At 45.6% G+C, this 23572-nt stretch overlaps 1 protein-coding gene across 3 annotated transcripts in view; it reads left to right on the top strand.

The window, feature by feature from the left end:
• Positions 1-23572, top strand: part of MTSS2 (MTSS I-BAR domain containing 2) — a 67317-nt gene that overhangs the window by 3140 nt on the left and 40605 nt on the right. For all 3 annotated transcript variants that reach the window (XM_087940274.1, XM_026714338.2, XM_026714339.2), the window contains exon 2: positions 9705-9766. In XM_087940274.1, coding sequence (XP_087796400.1) covers positions 9705-9766 — 62 coding nt within the window. The remainder of the gene's footprint in view (positions 1-9704; positions 9767-23572) is intronic.

Here is a 23572-nt window from a genome sequence, read left to right on the forward strand (position 1 = left end):
AAGGGTTATTAACCCCCCCCCTCCCAGTTTTAGGGAAAACATTTATGAGGACTTTATGATAAAATCTTATGGCATTTCAAAATTCAGCTGGTTTATTTCATTGGTTTTTGCGGATTACTACAACCAGTGTATTCGTCTTTACTGACGATTGTGCTTCAAGGCTAATAAGCTTCCTTCTGGAGTGTTTGGTTTGAGAATGCTTCCTCTTCTAGGGATTTGTTTTGGGATTCCTGTGACTAACCGTGAAGGAAGAGGGTTGGGGTCTGCCTGATTGCCCTCCGCTGTGGTCCATCCTGTTCAGCTGCTGCTGCTGTCTCTCAGGGCAGGGTCAGCATCTGTGCTAATTGTTCATCCTCCCTTCCCACTCCCGTGTGGTAGGCCATTCAGCTCCAGCTCCAGAGAAGGAGCCAGGCTGATGTTTAGGCGTTCCGGTCACTCAGTGGACCACCAGCACTTTTGGCACACGCAAGGCCATGAGGGCCCTTCCAGCTCAGCCATTGGCTCAGGATGTGTAACTAATAGCAGCTCCAGGGGAGGCAAGGACCTCATGAGCTTTCCCTGGAAACCTGGTCGACCTGGGCCTTTGGAGCTTTGCAGATGGTGCTTCCTTGGCCCAGACATCTGGGGCTGGTCCTTGGCTTTCAAGTGTCCAGTTGATCAATTTACAAATGTTTCTATTCTTACTATATTCTGGTGGCAGTTCTTGACTGATAGCATCCTAAGTTTGGAAGGGACTTGGAGTCCTTCTAGTCCAACTTCCTGCTAAGGGCAGGAATCCTGAACATCCCCCCCAAAATGCTTTAAGGTTCCCATGATCCCGGGAGCAGGTGGGGCCGCTGCTCGGTAGCTTCTGTAGTCAGGAAATATTCATGTATTTCCAGTTTGGATCTCCCCGATAAATTTCTACCCATTAGCTCTTCTCCCAGCCTTGGGTGCTGTGTGATCAAAGTTCACAGTGCGACAGCCTTTCAAGGAATCAGGGGGCTGAGAATGTGGCAGAAGAGCTTCCGGATGGCTGTTTGCTTGCCTCACTGTCCTGGTGGTTGCTCCAGGGTCCCAGCTCTCTCGCCTCTGCCCAAGTCCTTTCTCTTTACTAGAGATGTTTCCTGCTGTTTAGCCAACGTCTGCTTCTCTGCAGTCTCCACCCCTTGCTTCTCATCCAGAACTCCAGAGCAATAGAAAAGTTTTCTCTCTTCATCTTTGACATAACAGACTTTCTGCTTTTTTGAAGACTTCTCTTAATCTCCATTTCAGCCACATACTCCCATCTTCTTCAGCTCTTGGTTTTAAGTCCTCTGACTAATTTCTCAAAATTCTTCTTAAAATATGGTGCCCAGATCTGAAAGCAGCATTCTTGTGCTAATACACTGATAGCCTTTTTAGCTCATGTTCAGCATCTGATTATTTTAAGATGCCTTAATCCTTTTCACACCTGTTTTTTCCAAGTCACTATGTTTTCTTTTTGTTCCTAAATACATAAATTAGGCCTGCAAAATTTTTGTTTGGCTCAGATTTTTAAATGATGAAGATCCTTTTAAAGTGATTTACCTTCAAAGGCATCTGTAGAGCAGCTTCAGTTGATGTGACAGGTTGATAGAGAGGCTTCAGTGCTTCGCCCACACGTCGCAAAGGAAGAAGGATGGGGAGGCCAGGCTTTCCCTGCCTCTCCACTTGGGAAGAGGTGAAATTCTTGAGAAGTCCAGAGGAGAAAAGAGATGTTGCTATAGAAGAGGGACAGTTGGCCTGACCCTTTTTAGCAGCTGCCAGGAGATAACCTGGGTTCAGATTATAAAGGAATCCTGGCTAGAAGAAGCTGGGAATTGTGATCAAGGTTAAGTAATCTTACTGAATTCTCCATGAAAAGGTGGGATATATATAAAACTAAGCATGAATCTGGAAGTGATATGGAAAAGGATATCTAGTATTTATGAGAACCCTTGTTCATCTTGGCTTTTCTGTTTGAAGGATAAGATTATTCAGAGAGTTGCAGGAATGCTAAGTAAACTTTGGAAACCTTGATCTTAAGGGAAACTAAAGACATTTAATAGTCAAAATTAAACATGTTTAATTTTATCTTAGACTGCAAAGATGTGGATTTTAGTTAAATAAGCAAGGCTGAAGATGCTAATGGAAAAACGAGTCTGGTGCAGTTGGGAAATAATGCATAATTCCAATGAGTAAAAAGGAAAAAGTCATGGAGGATTGAGCATCGACACTCAAAAGATCGAAAGAAGCCCAGGTCACTAAGGAAAGGAAAGGCCTGGGTATGTCAGAGAAGCAACTGTTCTGAGTGGGAGAAGCGATCGGAGCTCTTCCAGGTGACCAGCACCATTTCGGCTTCCAAGCGGTGTGGCTAAGGGAGGCTTATTTACTTTGACTCACTTCTCCAGGGCAAGAAGAACTGTTTTCCGGTGTGCTGAGGGAACCTTGACCTGTTAACCAGAACAGATTCTAGAGACCAGTTGATTATTGGAGAGCAGGTGGTTGTCTCTGACTTTTAAAAGGACAGGGCTTTATGAGCGAGGCCGTCACATGCTGGTACCTGCAGAGCAGGTCAGAAATCTGGAAGCACCTTGAGCAGTACAGGGAGCAGTTTCCAGAGACCAAAAGTAAAAACAGATGGATGGGGAATCAGTAGCCAGTGGAAGTTTCTTTATTCGACGGGCCCAAGCAGACTCCCGACTTTGGGGGTGCTCCAATTTTGATTCTTTCCTTGGGCAGGGATTGGCCTCTCTGCCTCAAGAGCCACTTCTAAGTCTGGCATTGTAGGAATTATGTCCAATTATGTAGGAATTGCTACTCGAAAGGAGAAAAGGAGAACTTTCCCAGGAAAGTCTACTTTAGATATTGGGGGGGAGGTGGAGATAATGCAGTGGAGGCTGAGAGAGAAGGACCTCTCCTGTAGTCTTAGTTACTGTGTGAGATTCCTATGAAAGGAGGGAACCTCATCCTCAGAAAGTTGCTAAAATGGGACTTTATCATTCTCTCTAATGGTATTGCGAAGGGGGTGAAATTTAACAGATGCCGAGAGCTTCTTCCAGACATAAGCATCATATATGACTTAAGCATTTATCTATGGCTAAGGAAGCCACAGGCACAGGCACCTTGAAAACTGCCATAGAGTTTTCATACTGGCCATAGAGTTAGGATTGCCCCTTTTCTTCCTCTCTCTGTCTCATGAGGGGGACCATGCCTCCTGTCAGAGGAGGAAAAAGGAAGCCACCCAGGAATGGTGGGGCCATAGCAACCATGGAAGCTAGAGGTTCACTGATGGGTTCTTCTCTCTGAGGCACACTAATTATTCAGAGGTTCAAAATCATGGACAAGAATTAGAAGACCATGCTTCCAAAATTTGGAATCTCCAGCAATGACCTTCCTAAGGGCAAGACAAGAAGCTGTGGGGAAAAAAATCAGTACAGAAATGAGGAATTTCCTGACAGTGAGAACAAATAATCAGAGGAGTGGTTTGCCTTCAGAAGTTGTGAGTGCTGCATCACTGGAACTTTTCAAGAAAAGATTGGACAACCATTTGTCTAGAACGGAATCGGGTTTCCTGCCTTGGGCAGGCTGTTGGACTAGACCACCAAAGCCCCTTCCAACTGTATCATTGTGATTTCACCAATTTCTAGATCTTCCCTAGAGCCTTAAGAGCTCAACCTCCCAGCTCTGAGGAGTCACAAGCACAAGAAAGGAGGTCTTGGTCCCTCTCCCCAGCATAACCCCTTCCGGTATTGCACATGTAGTTGCAGGCGGCTTCCTTCATTTAATTATTAAATTTTATGTGCCACTCATCTAAGGTGTCTAAGTAGGTGATAGTCTAAGGTGACTCTCAGATCTGGCAAGAGTTCCCTCGTTAGGCTGGCCCTCCTTCAAGAGCAGCACAAAATAGTCCCATATTTATCTTGCATGTGGCATATGGGGTGGGGGGGAGGGCAGCAGAGTTTCTCTGTTTGAGCATATGTTTGGAAAGGCCGCCTGAGCAACACATTGTAAAATTGTGTAGGTGGTGTTGTTGGAGTACTCTCGTGTCTCCTGGGCGGCGGCTGTTTATCTCATGCTTCCAGGGGAACCCAGCATCCTTCCATTCTGCTCCTTGCTGTAAACATTCGTGCAACGATGTATTTGTCCATCAGGCCGTGTCAATGTGAGCAGCCGTTCCTGGATTGCTTGGTATCCTGGCAGTTGACCCGAGGATAGCAGTGTCAGGTCACCCAAAGCAAGATCGTGGATTTTGGGAACTGCTGGGGGGCCCCACTGGGGTCGAAGGAGGAGAGACTTTGGTTCTTCTCCCAGGGGAGGGCTCTTCCTTGGGCTGTGGAAGGGGCACGAAAGCGTCTGGGCAGTGCCATGGCCTGGCACTTTACCCTCAAACAGAGGGTGGCTGCGTGTGGACTCAGCGGGGCCTCATTTTCTCTGCTGAGTTCAGATGGAGCCTTCTCACCTGTCAGGCTGCAGGCCGCCATTACACACGGATGGGTGGCGCCTGCCGGCTCTCGAGTGCTCTGCCTGGAGGAGACAAATGCAGAACTCGAGTATGGCTTCCTCTACGGGTTGGGCCCGTCCCTGGTTGGATGCAAGCTCTTCTTCAGCCCAGCTCAATGGGAGGCTCCCTTCTTGCCTGACCTTCCAGCTGTACTGAGGCTCCTTCTGCAACTGGGTGTCCTCTCTTGTCCTGGCTGAGCTTGCACCTCTGGCCCTGCAAGGAGGCCGCATTTGGAACCAGAGGCTCCCTTGGCTCCCTTCTCTCTGTCCTTACACAAACATGAGTTGGGGTTTTACCTACTGAAGGGGGGGTTCTAAAGCAGTTGGCGAACCTTTTCAGCACCGAGTGCCGAAACGGGAGTGCACCGGAAACTAAAAGAGCAGCTCAGGGAGTTGCCCTCCCAGTTTCCAGCACTCCCTGCGCGCAAAGACCAGCTGGCATGCGCACGCCAGAACCTGGAAGAACAACAGCGACGACTGGCATGTCTGGAGAGATGGCTCTGCATGCCACTTCTGGCACTTCTGGCATGCCATAGGTTCGTCATCACAGTTCTAAAAGTCTCCCCATTTCCCATGTCCTGGTTTCCCAATTGTTTTCAGAAGGCCTAGGGGCAAAATGTCTCTGTTCAGCCAGTCCAGCTCCCTCCTGGTCGTCCCTGTCCCTGCAGGTTCTTGCAGGCCCCCTGCCCTCACTTGCTCCCCCGACTTGGCCCCTTCCAGCCTGGATGGATGGCCATGCAGACCCTCTGCTGCCCCAGAAGGTTTTTCTCTCTGGTCTCCAGGCCTGCCTTCCCTGCACCTGCATGAGAGGCTGGCAGAGTGGTTTTCCGTGAAGCTCCTTCTCCTCGTGCTCCTCCTTCCCTGCACTGTCATTTTCCTCTGTGTGTGTGAGAGAGAGAGAGAGAGATGGGGGAGAGAGAGAGAGCGCGCCTACAGGTAACTTGGCTTGTCTTTGGAGTCTTGGCAAATCTCCCAATTACTCTGTGTGCTCGTCCTCCCCCTACCCCCCCGCTTCCCAATTGCTCCCAGCTTACCCGCCCCCCCCCCGGTCCCAGGAGTTTCGGGTGGAGCCCTCCTAGCTGCCATCTTCCAGGGTGTGTTGACGCTCTCCCACGGTTCACTTTGCACCAGCCCGATTGCAAAGCCCGAAGCAGCTCCAAGGCCCTAAGTTCCATGATGAGGGAGGGCTCGATTCCCCCAGGCCCCCCAGCTCTTGCCTCTCTGCCCGATGCTCTGGCGGCCCTGGAATCGGCAGGCTGAGAAGTGGGTCCCAACGCGCTCTGCCTCCAGGGCGCAGTTCCCCAGCCCACTCCTAGGAGCTTCCCAACTCTCTGCCAAGCAGCCCTCGCTTGGGCTACCCGCTTCTAGCCCACGTCCGTGTTCTTGGGCAGCCGTTGGGCTGCAGGAGGCTCTTCTTGCAAGACTTTTCCCCTTGAGCTGTTTGTCTGCTTGGGCCCCTGTGCCAGAATCCCCCCATTTGCCCAGGCCCCCCACAGCTTTCCATCCCCTGCTCAGGACGCCCAGGTTGGGCCTGGCTGCTCAACAAGAATCCCTCTTCCTGCATTTGTCCATCTCGCCTCTCTGACTCCTGAGCAGCTTGCAAGATGGTTTCTCCTTCATGGCAGTTTAGACCGGCCCCCTGGCCCGATTTCTCATACGTTTCCTCCTTTGAAACTGCTGGTGCATCCCTGGTTCCTCTCCTCTGTTCTCCGTGTCTCTTTTATCAGTAAAATATCTTTCCACCCCATCCCGATCTTTGCACATCTTTCAGTAATTTGTGTCTTCTCTTTTAAACAAACATTCTTCCTCTCCTTAAAAGTAAACGGAAGGTTGTATGAGTTGGTCCGATTCCACAGCCTGTAAATCTAAGAAATAAATATGAACATTTTCATAGCACCATTGGTCCTAATCTTTGCGTGTATTTATTCAAAGAAGCAAACGTAACTTTCCGTCTTTGATAGATTTGCCATTTTCTGAAGTAAAACCATTATTTCACTCCCATTCATATTACCGAACTTGAAATCTGTCTGGCCAAATTATGTTTCTGTTTTGGAACCAGAACCAGAACCAGAACCAGGCACCTTGGTCCATGGGAAGGCTCTGGCTGTCCTTACAGTTTCTGGCTGGGTCTAGCCAGTCCACCTTAAGACTCTGCTCCCATTGATGGGTCCTTTTCCACAGGAGGAGGATCAGGGCCTCCAGGGACCATCCATCGCTTGGGGAAATGCTCGGATGTCCTCGTTCTTGTGGCTTCCCAGATGTTGCCTGCCTTTTCCACAGCATTGTCTGGCTGAGTGGGTCTCATTGATTTCATCTCCCATGGATAGTTATCCATCCCCTGCTTCATGCAGAGACAGGGCAGCCGGATTGATGTGACGACACGGGTTCTGCTTCAACTGGACTCAACTCCGAGGTGTTGTTTGTGGGGACCAACCCAGCACCAATCCAAAGGCAGCAATGCAGCCCCTCCCCCGAGGAAACCTGCTCTGTATTCCAGCATCCCCACAAAAGAGCTCGATGCTCTTTCTTGGCATAACAGCCTGCCAGGAATGCGATGATTGCAGCATTATTCATTTCTTTGTTCCAATAATGGAAAGTTTTGGGTAGAGGAGGAGACGGCATGCCTGATGGCAAGGAAGGAGGCTCCTTCTGACCTCTCCCCCTGCCTGGCTCCTCAGCATTCCCCACTCAGTCCCGTCAGGGGTCCGTCTTTCGCAGCCACCCAGGTGAAGAGCAGCTGGGAAGGGAAGGAGACTCAACTTGCTGGGAGGCTCATTTCAGGCAAACTAAAAAGCCCAGTTAGTTGTTGAAAGTGGGGGGTCTTGATATTCTGCCACCTTTTTGTGTGTGAAGGGAGGAGATCAGGTGTTTCTCATCAGCTTGGGGCCGGGGGCTTTCCTCCTGCTGGGAGTGGGCAGAAGGAGAGGGGCCGAACGGGAACTCCTGAGTTTAGAGCCCCATCTCTGCTTTGGATCCAGTCTTGGAAAAACCTTGCGTCTGCTGGCTTTTGGAAGTGCTCAGCATTCTTCCACAGGAACACTAAAAGAAGCTCAGGCCTGGGGAGGGGGCACTTCAGCACTTCTCCCCCTGCCCTGCTGAAATGAGGGCTGCTAGGTGGAGGAGGAGGAGGAGGAGGAGGCTCCTGGCTTTGCAGGCAGAGCAGCACCTCGGGTCCTGGGGAAGGGCGCAGCCAGAGAGAGGCTGGGCTGCTTCACTCCTCCATTCGCCCCCACTGACTTGGGCGCCTGTGGATTGCCATGCTGCCAATGCAGGCAATTCAGGTCACGCAAAGCCCAGGGCGAGAATCCTCCCCATACTGGAGCCCAAAGGAGCGGCCCCAGAGGGAGGCGCAAGTGGCCCAGGCCCAGATGAGGTGCTGATCCCCACGGAGAGCTTTCGAGCAGAAAGGGGCATCAGAGCCCAGCTCAGGCAGCCCTCCCCACCAGTCACTCAGAGGGATCGGGGGATTAGCCCCTTTCTTCTAAGATCAGGCGAAATCTGCTCCTGGCAACATCTTCCATGTCCGGCCTGTTGGGACGATGAGTCTTCGTCTTTGGCCTCTTCACAGCCAGGCCAAGAGCAGGCAGGGGCTTTGGGCAGGCCCTGCCCCCTGCTCTGGGTCCAGACAAGTGTTTCCACTAAAGCTTTTGCTTTGCAGTGGGCTTGTCAGGCAGGCTCCCAATAGCTGTCCTTCACAGCATGCCAGCTATTCATGGATTTACTTTAAAGAAAGTAAATAACAGCCCGTAATAATAGTTAATAAGTAGACATGGAAGCCAATGGACACCAAACGCAGATTTACAGACTAACAGAGTTTGAAGGGACACCCCCTCCCAAGCAGGAGACCCTACACCATTTCTGACAAATGAGAGTCCAAGCTCTTCTTGAAGGTCTCAAGAGATGAACCTCCCACAACCTCCGAGGGCAACTTCTGTTCCATTGGTTGATTGTTCTTACTGTCAGAAAGTTTCTCCTTATTTCCAGGTTAAATCTCTCCTTGATCAGTTTCCAGCCATTATTCTGAGTGCTTTCGAAAATAGCTTGACCCCTTCCTCCTCTCCGTGGCAACTCCTCAGATATTGGAAGACTGCTATCCTGTCTCCCCTAGTCCTTCTCTTCACTAGACTAGCCAGGCCCAGTCTCTGCAACTGGTCATCATGTGTTTTAGCCTCCAGTCCACAATCATCCTGGTTGCTCTTCTCTGTACTTTTTCTAGAGTCTCAACGTCTTTTTTATAGTGTGGTGACCAAAACTGGATGCAGTACTCTAGGTGTGGTCTTACTAAGGCTTTACAGAGTGGTATTAGCACCTCCCTTATTCTTGATTGTATCCCTCTGTTAATACAACTTAGGATTGCATTGGCTTTTGGGCTGCTGCTGCTGCACACTCCTGGCTCCTATTTAACTGGTTGTCCACTAAGACTCCAAGATCCCTCTCACAGTTATTGCTATTGAGCCTGGTTTCACCCAGTCTATATGTGTCCTTTTGGTTTTTCTTGCTTAATTGTAAGACTTTACTTTTCTCTGCATTGAATTTCATTTTGTTAGATATGGCCCAGTGTTCTAGTCCAAGCCTATCTTCTAGGGCAGGGGTCCCCAACCACCGGGCCCCGGACCGGTAGCGGTCCGTGGATCATTTTCTACTGGGCTGCCGGTTTGCTGGGTGCCACCATCTTGTTTCGACGAGAAAGTGCTTCCGGGTGAGCTTTTCCGGTTAGAAAGCGGTGTTTGGGTCCTGAAGGAATCCTCGCGCCTTAGTTTCATCGAAGGGGGGGGCGGCTTTGAACGAAGAGCCGTCCTGATGGCGGAGGAGATTAAGAAAGCACAAAAAAGCACAAAAAAGGTACATAGGAGGAGTTGAAGGTGGTGGGGAGAAGCGGGGGACAGCTGGCTGGCTGGTTGCTCAGCTTGCCTTGCCTTGTCATGCGTGCTGATGCTGGTACCGGGCTGCGGATCATTTTGTGATGCCGGTACTGGGCTGTGGCACAAAAAATGGTTGGGGGCCACTGTTCTAGGGTGTTAGCTATTCCTGCCAGCTTGGTATTATCTGCAAATTTCAGCTTCTGACTTGGGGGAAGGCGTTGGCTCCAGCAGGACCTTTCTGGCACCCAGGGAAAGGAGCAGCCTTTCCCCCCTCCTGCCTTACAGGTCTCTGCTGTTACCCAGGGAACGGAGAGGCGTCCCGGCCGGGGGTACTCAACCTCTTTTCTCCTTGTCTTCCAGAGCTCCTACCCTGTCTGGGAAGACTTCAACTCAAAAGCCACGAAGCTCCACTCCCAGCTGCGGTGAGTTCTCCTGCAGAGCAGCTGCCGTTGGCTTCCCTGCCCAGGGAAGCGGATCGCTCCTTTTTTGAAGAAACAGTTGTGGTCTTGGTGCCTCTGGTACTTTATTTTGGTGCTTGTTGTAAAGTGGGCTGGTTACTTGGACAGCTGGTCAGAGAGCTGGGAGTCTGGTTTTGCAAGCAGACGCTGGTAGGCAGGACCTCTGGATTTCTGCCCAGGCAACCCGACCTGCTGAGCATCTCCGGCCCAGTCAGGCTGTCTCCGCTCCGTTAAATGTGCAGGGAGGTTTTGCTGTGGGGTTTGTCAAAAAATCCAAGTAGATTAAGAGAAGCCAGTCCCTCTGACACCCCGTTGTTGATGTTTCTGGAGAACTGTGGTGGGTGGGGGAGGCTGCTGCTCCTCTGAACAGCTGGAACCGCCACCTGCCCAACCCAGCTGTTTCAGGCTTCAAAGGCAGCACCTTCAATTGTGCCTGGCCAGCAGCTAGCGGCTGGCGGAGATGTTTCAGGGCCAACCACACGCGACTTTTCCTTGCCAGAGATTTGCAGTTGCAGTTCCAATGGCAACGTCCAGAAATGTTTCCAGCAGCCTCATGCAATCTTTCTGCACTGGATGTAAGTCCTGGATGGCCTTGCCCCCCCTCCCCCCCCCCCCCGCATCCCAGGCTGGGGCCGGGTGGAGGAGAAAGGCAGCTGGGCTGAACCCACTTTCTTGATGCCTTTATTGGCTGGAATTGTTTATAACCTGCCCATCTAAGTAACAATCCCCCCACATGAGCTTTCCTTTCCAAATAGAAATTTGATCAATGTTATTTAAAAATGACCAAGGAATTCTGGGAGGGACTCTTGGCATATCCAGGAAGGGGGACGAGTCAGGTATGTGGCTTCTGGGGTAGCCCCAGGCATTAAGCTGCTCTTTGAGTGGAAAGGGAGATTAAATGTTTTAATTGAGTTTAATGACCCTCCCTGTCTTTGCTGACACTGCAGAAAAGGAAGGCTGAGCACGGGAGCTGAGAAGCCCCCTCAGAATGGGCTCCCCTGCAGTTTGGGGGCTTCTTCCCTCTTTCTGACCCTTAAACTCTCCCTGCATAGGAATCCCCAGCAGGCGTCTTTGACGCAGATGAAAAAAGGCACAGGCACAGGTGGTCGTGGTGGCGGGGAGAGAGAGATTGCTAATCCATCAGGAAGCAGCTCGAGACTCCCAAGGATCTTGAGAGACTTGAACCCTGGGTCATAGCTAAGCACAGGTTGTGTAATAGTGAGAAGTGAAGGCCCGCCACAGGTAGGGAAAGGCAGGTGCACAGAGGTGTCAGATAGCTGGCTGAGCCAGAGACGAGGCACCACTGATTCTGCCAACGCTCAGTTGGGCCAGTGCAGCCAGGCTGCCTCAAAGGAGGGAGGACCAGGAAGGGCAGCCCTTCCACTCTGGGCCATGCTGGGCAAATGCCCTGGGATCTCCCTGGAGGGGAGGGGGATCCTCAGAGAGCACTGAAATGCCTGAGGAGGAGAACCTGGGGGGCTCTTCTGCAAGGCTTCTGAGGGCTGCTGGATGGGGGCTCACCGGAGCAGGTTAGGTAGGGAGGGCCAAACTCAAAGGAAGGAGAGATTTTCCGACAATGACCATTATGAAGCAGCCTTCTTAGTTGTGGGTGCTCTATCTCTGGGGTTTCTCAAGCCAGACAGGGCCCCTGTCTGGGATATTGTGAGGATTTCCTGGCCTGGGCAGGAGGTTTGACTAGAAGGCCTCCAAAGCCCCTTCCAAGCCAGACCTTATAATGGTAGGGCAAACCTGGTGGCCCAATTGCTTTGTGATTCCAGTAGTTGAGGGGAATATGCCTTTTCTGGCCCTCCGGCTGCCCAACTTTTTTGCTGCTCCATTCCCCTGGAGTCTGTGGGTCCCCTTAAGGAGGTGCTGTCATGGGGTTGAGTTGCTGTTGTTGCCGCGTTGAGATGATGAAATTGCACAGCCCTGCTCAGCGTGAGGGTCCTTAGCTCAGAGGTGGCTCAAGGGAGGAGGGAGGGCTGCAATAATGCTGGAAAAATCCATTGGAGAACATATAGCACTGGATGGAAGAAGGAAAGAGGCAGGAGAAAAGAATGGAAATGCGTGGGACATGCTGCCCAAAGATGCCAATCACAGAGAAGAAGCTGGGCCACATAAGAGGTGGGCAGTGCCAATGGTTGGCCTCCTTGAAATGAGAGAATGAGAACATGGAAAGTGACCATCTGCTCAAAGAGGTGCAGAAAAAGTTGGCTCCAGGGAAGATTGTGGTGGTGGTGCCTGCTGTTACTCGGCGGGGACAGGGCCCCCAAGATACGCCACGAAGGGCCCCTCTGGTGTGCCTGGTTCTGGGTGGTGGTGGTGGGGACACAGAGCAGGTGTGGAAAGCAGAGAGGGCAAGCTTGACGGTGATCCCTTGCAAGGCAAAAGGGTTGAAGCATTTTTAAAATCCAGAAGTCCACGCGATCATATTCGGAAGCCCTCATTCACTGAACCATGAGGAGGAGCACAGTCATGTTTGCAGGATTCTGTTCTTCTACGCCATCAAAATAGAAACAGCTTCAGGCTACCTGTTGAGTTGATTTTCCAGTCTGTTCTGCTTAGAGGGCTGCCCTGGGGAGGTGAATCTGAGGGTGGGGGCATTTTGATCTGGTGAGCAGCGGACGGCATGGCAGCAGCTAAGATACTCTCTGTGCTTGGTTAAGTGGAGGGCCTGGTGGTTTGGAGCTCAGCTCTCCAAAGATTTCCAAAGATTGTCCTTCTATTACCCTCTCCTATTGGTGTCTTCTTTTATCACTCTGTTGTTTGTATCTTATGATTTATAACAGTTGTTTGTATGTACAGTGAGAGCTTATGCACTCGAGACAAATTCCTTGTGGGTCCTTGTGGGCCCAATCACACTTGACTCTAAAGAAGAAAGAATATGTTCTCACTGCATTTCTAAGAACTACAGAGAAATGGAGGGCTCGTTTCCAGCCCTTGCTTGCCAAAAGAGGCTCAGGATTTTCTTATGTTCTTTATCCTGCTGGGGTGAAAAGGGGCTGGAAAAGGGCTTGTTGGGCAAACTGCTTTGGAGGACGTGGGACCAGTTGGCTGACAGGGTTAAATTCAGCTGTTGCCCAGAAACAGCATGCTCTTCTAGTTTTGTGGAAAAATCCTAATCGGCTCATGTGTTTTTAATGTTATTTGTTATTGACTATAAAGCTCCCTTTTGAATGCTTAGCGCAATGCCATCCGGGTCAAACATCCTCCCCTAGTCTGTTTGCAGGACTGTCCCTCTCAGGTAGACAGACCAGGAGAGAATAGAAAAGAGGCTGGTAAAATGAGGACCTAGATTGTTGGGGGCAAGAGGCTGACATTTGTAAGCCACTCAGAGAGGGACTGTAAAGCAGGATTCTGTTTTGGACAACAACAATGCCCATCACACCACTTTCTGTCAGGGTGCAGTTGATACTTAACACCATATAGTTTGGGATCACAGGGAAGCAAAGCTAAGAGGCTGGATTCTTCGGAATGGAGAGCAGGGCCCGATTCAACGGCTTGGTGGGCCCAATAATCAGGTGCCCTGTTTCCTTGGGAAATCTCACTATGGCCTGCCTGGGCAGTGAGTGATGGCTAACTGAGATGGTTTTCTGACAGCCATTTTTCTAGCAAAGGCTTCATCTTTAAACTTTTCCCCTCAGTGCCTGTAAAGCCACGGGCTTTCCACAGAGCTGTATGGGTGTGTGCAGCCAAAAATGCATAACGACTATCAGTATAAATGTTGGTGCGCAGACAAATGGCCTGCTTCAGTCAGAGCTAGGAGCTCAGCCGCTTGAGCAGACCAGTGAGAGGGGAGCTGTCGTAGGAGAAGGGGCCCATCTTTGGAAACTATAGCCAGTCCTGTGCATCTTTTTCCATTTTTGACAAATGAGGAGCTATCAGTCCAGAGTTGAGACTCGGGATTGTCAAAAGGCTCAGTCCTAAGATCTGCATGAATGCCCACCACAGATTCCAAAACAGTTAAACAGTCGTGCTTGGGACCATCCTCGGGTGGGGGGAGGGGGGAGGCAGGAGGGTGGCTGGGTTTAGCCTCTCATATCTGTGAATCTGTGATTCTAAATCTGCCTTGCATGCTTAGAGAGCCGGCATGAGGTGGCCCATGCTGGGTGTTTCTGCTCATGGAGAGTCTGAATTGAACGAGGCATATCGACGTTAAGGGGTGCCCCCCAAGTTATTTTGTGTCTCTTGGATGAGAATGGCTGTGGCTGCAACAGATTGGAGACAGGCTGGCCATCCTCTAGCTACTGGATCCAGTCCTTTAGATAGGCAAGCGACAGGAACCCTTTCAGGACCCGGTCCTGGCAGTAAAACGCCAAGGGCATATCCCTTCATTTCAGAGTCAGAAAGTTCAAAGCCTGTCCTCTGGTCAGGCAAAGCCAAAGCCAAAGCCAAAGCCAGAGCTAGTGCATCTTTCAAGCCCTGCCATGCTTTCTGGTGTTCTCCTGTCCAATCCCAGGCCATGTCCTTTTGGGTCAATTGATAAAGGGGTGCAATAACAGAATACATCGGAATCCACAATCGTGCATAGACAGTGATGCCCAAAAAGTTTGCAGCTGCTTAACATTAGTTGGCACAGGCAGGGCTGAGATGGCTTGCAGGCGGCTCTCATGGAGTAAACGGCAGTCTTTGCTCAGAGCAAAATCCAGGTCCTATACTTCTTGAGTGGCCCATTGGACTTTCCTCCTAGATACTGTGTATCCCTTTTCAGCCAAGTGATTGAGGAGGGCGATTGAAGTACTTTCAACATCCTTCTGTTTTTTCCCCATTATCAATAAATCATCCCCATATTGCAAAAGGAAAGCTTGTTGGGTGTCAAAGTCTTTAAGATCCTGGGCAAGTGCTGCAGCAAAAGCTGTTGGACTGTTATAATAGCCCCGTGGCAGGCGAGTCCAAGTTAGCTGGCACTTGGAACCATCTGAAGGGCTTCCCCACTCAGAAGCGAAATATGATTGACCCTCTTTAGCCAGGGGGATACAGAAGAAGGCATCTTTTAAATCTATGGCCGTATGCCAACTCTGGTTGCTAGAAAACGTAGTCAGCAAAGTATAAGGATTAGCCATGATGGGGGTGGAGTGGGTGGTGCCTAATGTAGGCTTCCCTCAGATCGTGAACCATTCCCCAAGACCCATCAGGTTTGGGGACAGGAAAAATTGGCGCTGACCAATATGATTGTGTGGGAACAAAGAGACCAGTTTTCAGGAAAAGTTCAATCTGAGGCTTAATGCCAAGCCTAGCTCCCATCTGATGGGATACTGGTGGATTGCAATTGGTTGAGCGTCTGGGAGGAGCTGAGCCATATGGGGTGTGGCAAATTTTGCAAATCCAGGAGTTCCTTGGTACCACACCTGGAGGTTTATCTTGTTAGAGTCTGGGCCGTTAAGGATCATTCCCTTTTCCAGGAAACAAAGGTAAGCCTTTTCTGGGGGAATTTTAAGGGAAACTCATTGCTGGGTGCATTGTATAACTGTCCCCAATTTTCCTTTTGGGCCCTTCCCAAAAGGTTAATGGGACATTGTGGCAATATTAGAAAGGAATGACTCAACAACCATTGGGAGACTGATTGGGGTATTCTCTCACGTCCCGGTTGCTCCAACGATGAGTGTGGTTTTGGAAGAAAGGCAGGGGATTTATCCATCATTTAGGACACTAAAAGTAGCCCCTGTGTCAATCAATAAGGAGTAAGATTTGTTCCACACTTTTAGCTCCATCAGAGGATCTGATGAAAGGAGGAAGCAATTGGCCCTCCAGAGCCCAGTCAGTAATTGTCCAGATAAAACTCAGGAGTCTGAACTGACATGAGAGGTGAGGGCGTCTGTGGAGTTTCTGGCCTGAAGCTTCCCTGCCCCGTTTGTCCACGTCCCCGACTGGGCTGTTGTTGTTCAAGGGGACATTCTCTTCTCCAGTGCCTAAATTTATCACACCGTGCACACTGGTCTCTCTGGATGGAGTTACTCCTGGGATTAGCTGAAGTTCCCCTCCCTCTTCTTTGGGGACTCAGTGCTGCTGCTAAAAGAGCAGCTTGCTTTCTCATCCTCCTGTCCTCTTTCTTTTCTTCCTCTTCCTTCTCTCTGGGCATAAACAGTGAAGGCTGTCTGAACAAGGGTCTCTAAGTCCTTAGCAGTCGGGATTCCAGTTTTTGCAACTTCCTTCTTATGTCATGGGCTCATTGGTCCACAAAAGTCATTTTTAGCAAAACACTATTGGCTGGACTGTTAGGATCGAAGTCAGTAAACCTCCGGAACCCATCCTTAAAACGATTCAGAAGGTCAGTGGGGGATTCCTTGGGATTTTGAAGGATCTGATGAACATGGTGAAAATTTACTGTTTTGGGGATGCCCAGGCTTAGTCCCTGAAGGATGGAATCCCTGGCTCTCTGGAGAATGAGGGAGCCTTGATCTGTGTTGGGGTCAACCTCATCGCTGGGGATAAAAAGAGCCAGGGGTTCTGGCCACAAAACTGCCTCACCACGGTTAGTTTTAATGCCATGTTGTCTAGCAGCTGTATAGTGCTCCATGGTGGCTTTAAGTTGTTGCTTCTCTTCAATAGACAAAAGTGCCGACCTGAACAAGGTAACCTCATCAGTGCTAAGGAGTTCCAGGTTCAGCTCATCTTCAGTTGAGCCTGGGTCAGCTTGAGCCATGGTGGTCTTGTAGCCTAACCTGAGTCCCTATGTTGGGGAGGGGGAGAAATGAAGGTGGGCAGGCTGCAGGGGGCCTGGCGCCTCCTCAGGAAAAGTCAACAAGCCCTCAGCTACAAAAGCATTGGGTGGCTGAAGGTCTTCTTTGGATCAAGTTGGTGAAACTGGTTGTTTGTAACCTCTTCAATCTGGCCTGGCCTGGAGCTACTTTTTAATACCTTCAAGCATGATCATTGTTATTTTACTTCTCTTTCCCCCGCTTTTTACTGTTGTAATCTGCTTGAAGTAGCCCCACCACAAGATAGGTGGCAAATTAAATTAACAAATCAATGCCTTAAAAATCAACTTCTGCATTTTTTTGAGGCGGTTCAGATCTTCACTCTGAAGTGTTCACAGTCACTGCTGCTGGCCAATTATCTTTTCCGTCCAAGGCCATTTGCATGAGGGAAGGTTGCCTTCCATGCTGTGTCTGCTAACAGGGGTTTGGCTGTCAGGTGGAAGAGAAGACATTTACCAGAAGATCTGTACATTTTGAGGGATTTCATATTGTAAATTCTGACAATACACTTAAGCCAAAAATGAACCAAAACAAATACTTAAATGGAGAATTGCAAATCAAAGAAAGCAGACTTTATTCTTCGATCAAAGTTAAAGATCTGGGTAAGAACTTCCTAGCACATCACAAAAGACATAGGTGGAAAATTCTACAAAATATAGAAAGATGCCCTGTCCTTCTTATACACAAAAAAGTCTTTGTTCTTAGTTCTCTAATTACCTTGTAAATCTGTAGTCATGTAATCTAATTAGCTGTAAAACTCTAGTCATGCAATCTAACTAAAATTTACATCTTCCTGCAACAGATAGATTCCTCTCAATGTTTACCTTTCATTATCTCTTCTCCTATTGTCCTCCTAGTTGATCACAATTGACCACTTTAGGAGGCTATTAACAGCGTACTTCAAAGGTGTGGATTCCTCCCAATGGAGGTAGATACAATCCCAGAGAGCTACGTTACCTTCCCAAGGGTGATGCCAGGTTGAAATGTATCAGATGGATTCAGATTGATTTAGATGGGAAAATCATGTGTCTTAATAGAAGACGGATTGTCGGATCCATGTATCTGCCATTCTTCAATGGAGGAAGAAGGCAGGGAGTTGGTATAAGTAATCCTTTTTGATGTAAACTGAATATATTAAATCTGTATAACTTGCACACGATATACAGCTGGAGGGCTGGAGCCAGATGGCTAGAAACTTGTCACCTCTGGAGAGATAGCAAGAGGAGAAGGGACCATAAAAATTCCAGCTCTAGAAGATAATCCCTGGGAAACTCTTCTAAGATACGTTCCCAGAAAAAGGGAGGAGGGAATTAACATGTTGGTTCTTTGTTTGACAAAATCCACCTCTAAATAAGGGGAGGGGTTCTAACTCCCTTTATCTGTTACTGTATGCCTGGAAACATCTTAGATTCTGCTTTGAGTAGTATTGGAATCATTTCCTTTCAATAAAGAATTCCTTTTGGGACTTCCAGTGACGAGATATGGGTGAACGGAGGTGCTGAAGCTCGCTCTGGGTTTCATGCTATGTCCTATTGCTGTTGGAGTGACCCTTAGGGGTGCATGCATCTTGTAGAGAAGTGTGCCAGTGTGGGGAGACAAATTGTGGTGTGGAAAAGGCGATTCTCATCGCGACGTAGAGAAACTCTGTGGAGACTGACAACAAGAGACTGTCAGCAATGGCGGTCCTAAACCCTTGACCGTTGCATACAAGAGGAAGCGAGTGACAGACTGGCGAACGAAGAGTGCGAGTGAAAGAATTTGCGATCCTGATTGAGCATTAAATATTGGAGTAACTTAGTCGGAGCGAAGCCCGAAAACAGTGGCCAAAGCAGATACGAGCAGCGGCAAAAGCAAAAGGGCTTGTGAGACGGAAGAGAGTAAGGACGCAAGCGATCGGACAGAGACGATAAGAGAATCGGAGGGATCTGAGAGACTGATAATAATTGGGGGAGAGAAAAAAAGAAAGAAAGAACAATAATTTAATTTAAGGGAACTTTAAAGGATTTGAATTGTGGACTTTGGGGAAAATTGGAAGGATGAACTTGAGATGGGGGGAGACTTGAAGTAAGGAATTAAATTACAACTTTAAATATTCCAAGAACGAAACTGAATAATTTACTAGTCTCCTTTTGGATTATTGGACTGGAGCTGTAGTAATTGGAGAAGATTTATTAAAGAAAGAGACTATTTGAATCTAAAAATTGATGTGTTAAACTTTCAAACGAAAGGAGAAACGACTACAGCGGAAAGTGTGGTGAGATAGTGAAATCAGAGACATTACTCAGCAACTCTGTACTTCCGGTGCACTCGGTGAAGGAATCTTGAAGAACTGAACAATTATATTAAGACACTTTAAGCTTTTAAATTTGCGGATTGCAACAATTATTTCTTGACTCCAACTTAACTGATTTTTGAATGTGGTAAATGTAATTTATATATATTTAATTGATACATTAGTAATATTGTAGTTTATATTTGGTTATAACACACATAAAAAAGGAGGTGATAATTATTTAGGCATAGATATTTGATTATAGGTGTTGATTAGATAATTAAATAATTAATTGTGATTAATTGTGATTATTATAGATTAACTAATTAATTATTGTATAGTAAAGTTGATATATTTAGATTTGTAAGTATTTGAAATATTATTTTATAACACTATTTTGAGATTTGGGATTCTATAGCATTTATAGATATACAGGTTAATATTATTTAAATTTAAATAGAGGAATTTGATATATTATTAAGAATTACAAATCCAGATATTTGATTTAGAAATTAGCTGTAAAAGTGCTCTGGAAAATATATATATATATTGATAAGAGAGGTTAATCCTGTAACATATCATATTATTTAGCGTAGTGGCCATTTATAGTTGATATTTCTTAATAGTGAATGTTAATTTGGGACAACGTATTTAATATAATACAAAAACAAATTTTACAAGAAATGACCTCTGTCACTAATACAATGCTTAAAACTGGAAAGATTTCTTCAATACAAACAACTTCAGTGCCATCAACCTCAGTGATGGCACAAAAGACAATTGAAGAAACTTTATCTGGAGAAAAACAACCTATCATCACGAATGCCAATATTCAATCGACCCTTCTTACTTTACAAAAGTCCATGCAGAAGCTTCAGGAAATAGTGGTAAAAAGTGATATTGAATCAAGAGCTGACACAAATGAAGAGATGGGAAACTTAAAGGCAGAAAGAAATGAAACTAGACATCCTAAAGCTGGATCAAAAAATTGAAACAATATAGCAAGCACTAGAAAGGAATGAATCAACAATAAAGGAGGTTGAGAAAATGGAAAAAACGGAATAGAAGCTGGAAATGGTTGGTCAGCAATTAAGAAATGTGAGTAAAGAAATGGACAACTCCTTGGTATATTTGGAAATGGATAAAGCCGCAGCATATCTAAGATTCCAAAATATATTGGAATCTAAAGAAGCAGACTTAGAACAAGTGATGGCAGGAATATTAGCAGACCTATTGGAAAAAGATAAGGACAATATTCTGAAACAGACGAAGTATATAGAGTGAGCACAAATTATGCAAGACGACATAAACATCCAAAAGAGGTCCATGTGAGATTTGCCAGAAGGAAAGTTTGAGATATTATATACAAAATTTCAAGAGAAGAAACAATTACATACAAAGGGAAAGAAATCTTGGTGCTTAAACAAATCCCAAGAAGAGTGAGAGAGCAGAGGCGAGATTACAAATTCTTGGTGAACTAATTAAACCAAAAAGGTATCATATTTAGATGACTAATCCCAGAGGGAATGCTAATCACTTGGGAAGAAAGAAAAATTATACTCCATGGAAAAAGCCCAAGAATTCTATGAACGATTGATAGGCCATGAAGAATCAAGTAGTAGAGACTAGTTAGAAATGAATTCGCAAGACGACCAAGACTACCAAAAAAATAGAGATGGGAATTGTAGGAATTCAAAAAATAAACAACATTAAGAGAGAGAAGAACCGAAGATGCACAATCAGCCACAAAGAGAGACAGGAGTAACTACAAGACAAAGAGCAAGAGTCAATTAGGTGATGGATGAAGAAAGAAAAAATACTAAACTCTAGGATAAAAAGGAAAAGAATATTAACCAAATTAATTAAACAAAATGCAGATATAATATGTTTAAAGGAAACTCATAAGGAAGGAAGAAGAAAAATATTTAGAATGCCCTAAGCTAGGAATTTGTATACGTCGCCAGCAGATTTTAGGAAAAAGAAAGGGATAGCAGTATATGTGAAAGACGATATGAAAGCAAAGCCAATTTGGATAGACCCCAATGGAAGAATTCTGATGTTACAAATTTGGATTAAATCAATTCTAATTCTACTAGTGGTAATCTATGCCCCTAACGATAACCAAAAGGAATTTTTCAAACAATTACATGAGAAATTAGTGGAATTAGATAAAAGGAATATTTGTATCTTGGGAGATTTCAGTGCTATTGTGGACCACCAGAAAGATCATGGTAGTGGAGGGAAAAGAAGAAAAAAAGAGAACTACCAAAAACATGTGAAGAAATGATTATTGAACTAAATTTGATAGACATGTGGAGGAAATTAAACCCTGAGAAAAAGCAATTTACATTTTACTCCAACCCTCACCAATCATGGACACGAATCGATATGGTGTGGATGAATGGTGAATTAGTAAATGAATTAAAAGAGATTGAAATCTTAGCAAATGAATGGGCAGATCACAACCCGATTCAGATAATGTGGAAAGGCAGGAAGAAACCAAGGAAAAGGTGGACCTTAAATACACAATTAAAGAGAAAGAATTTATGAATAAACTTGACGAGGAATTAGACTATTTTGAAAAAGAAAATAATAATGAGGCAACTACGAAACAGAATATTTGGGATACAATGAAGGCAATAATAAGAGGCATAACGATATCATATACTGCTAAAAGAAATAAAGAAAAATATGCCCAACAAAATAAATTAGAACAAAGAATCAAAGAATTAGAAATTCAGCTGCAAAACACTCCAAAAGATTGCAAATTGAAAAAACAGATTATAATAACTAAACATAAATTAAACTTAATCGAACAAGAAGGAATGGTCTCAGAATTAAATACAGCCAGACAGATATTTTTTGAACAGGCCAATAAACCAGGAAGGCGGTTGTCCTATAAACTTAAAAAAGAAAAACAAAAAAGAATAATCTACCAATTAATAGATGAGAACAGGGATGCTCAACAAGGGATAGAACAGAAAAAAGAAATTGCATGTAAATTTTTTGAAGATCTTTATAAAAAGAAGGAGGTAGATGAGGATATAAGAAACTATTTGGATATCACTAAAGATAAAATAATCGAGGAGATGAAGGAAATGTTAATTAAACATATTACATGGCCTGAGTTAAAAGCAGCAATAGAAAACCAAAAGAACAATAAAACCCCAGGACCCGACGGGATACCCAGGGAACTTTATAAAAAAATAGGAGAACAAATAAGACCTTATGGTGGAAGTATATAATGAGGTCCTACTAGCAGCAAGAATGCTGGATTCATGGAAAGAGACATTGATATCGTTGATTCCGAAAGCAGATTCACGACATATACAAAACTATAGACCAATTTCCCTGTTAAATACTGATTATAAAATATTTACTACAATTATAGCAAATAGACTGAAAAAAATATTGAATGAATATATACATAAAGATCAAAATGGATTTCTTCCTAATAGACAAATCAGGAATAATTTAAGGATAGTATTAAATGTTTTGGAATACTACGAAGCCCACCCTGAAAAACAAATAGCCCTTGTATTCTTGGATGCACAGAAGGCCTTTGACAATTTAAATTGGCAATTCCTAATTCAACAAATTTACAATATGAATCTAGGCACTAAGTTTGAAAACATCGTGACTACAATTTATGATTCACAAAAGGCAAATATTATAATTAATGAAGAGTACACGCGCTCAATAAAAATAGAGAAAGGAGTTAGGCAGGGATGTCCTTTATCCCCCCTGCTCTTCATATTATCTTTGGAAACATTGCTTACATGAATTAGACAGAACCCAGGAATAAAAGGACTAAAAATTAAAAAAGAATATAAACTCCAGTCATTTGCAGATGATATGGTATTTTTCATAGAGGAACCAATTGAAACAGGTCAAGAATTACTGAAAGAGTTAGCTCAATTTGGGGAAGTTACAGGACTTAATAGGGAAAAAATGAAATTAATAACTAAAAATTTAACAGAAAAACAAAAACTAAAATTGGAAAGGATAATGGGATTACAAATAGTAAAAAAAGTTAAATACCTAGGAATTTGGTTGACAGCTCAATGCAAAACTCTAATGGAAAATAATTATAATAAATTATTACAGCAAGTTAAAAAAGATTTAGAGATATGGGTTAAATTGCAAATCTCCTTATTAGGGAGGATTACCACTATAAAAATGAATATTCTGCCCAAATTAATTTACTTATTCCAAACAATACTAATAAAAATACATAAAAATTACTTCGTGGAACTTAACAAGATAATCACCAAATTTATTTGCCAAGGGGAAAAACTGAGGAAAAACCTAAAGGCAAATGCAAGATATGAAGAGCAGGGGAGGTATGGCACTCCCAAATTGGGAATTACACTATAGTGCAGCCTCCTTACTCTGGTTGAAAGAGTGAGTAAATCTGTCGAATAAAAGGATCTTATTTTTAGAAGGCCATGAGGGGATGGCATGCATTTTTACGGGACATTGGGAAAGTTAAGCAGAAGTATTTCCACAGACATATAATTTGAGATTCCTTATTGGCTAATTGGAACAAAATAAAAAAACATTATTTAAAAATCCCAATTTGGATCTCAATGATGGAGGCGATGATACATCCAAATAATCTAGATCTTAATAAAATGATAAAATACAAAGACCTTCTTGATGCACAAGGAACTTTAAAATCATGCAAGATCTCCAAGAACAGGGGCTACAAGTAGACCGGTGGGCTTCCTTGCAAATTCAAAGTAGATATAGCCAGGACAAGAAAAATTTTGGAATTTATACTAAGGCACAACAAATAGA

This window comes from Pseudonaja textilis, chromosome 11 (genome assembly GCF_049901715.1).
Source record: "Pseudonaja textilis isolate UNSWEBS1 chromosome 11, rPseTex1.2, whole genome shotgun sequence".
Lineage (NCBI taxonomy): Eukaryota > Metazoa > Chordata > Lepidosauria > Squamata > Elapidae > Pseudonaja > Pseudonaja textilis.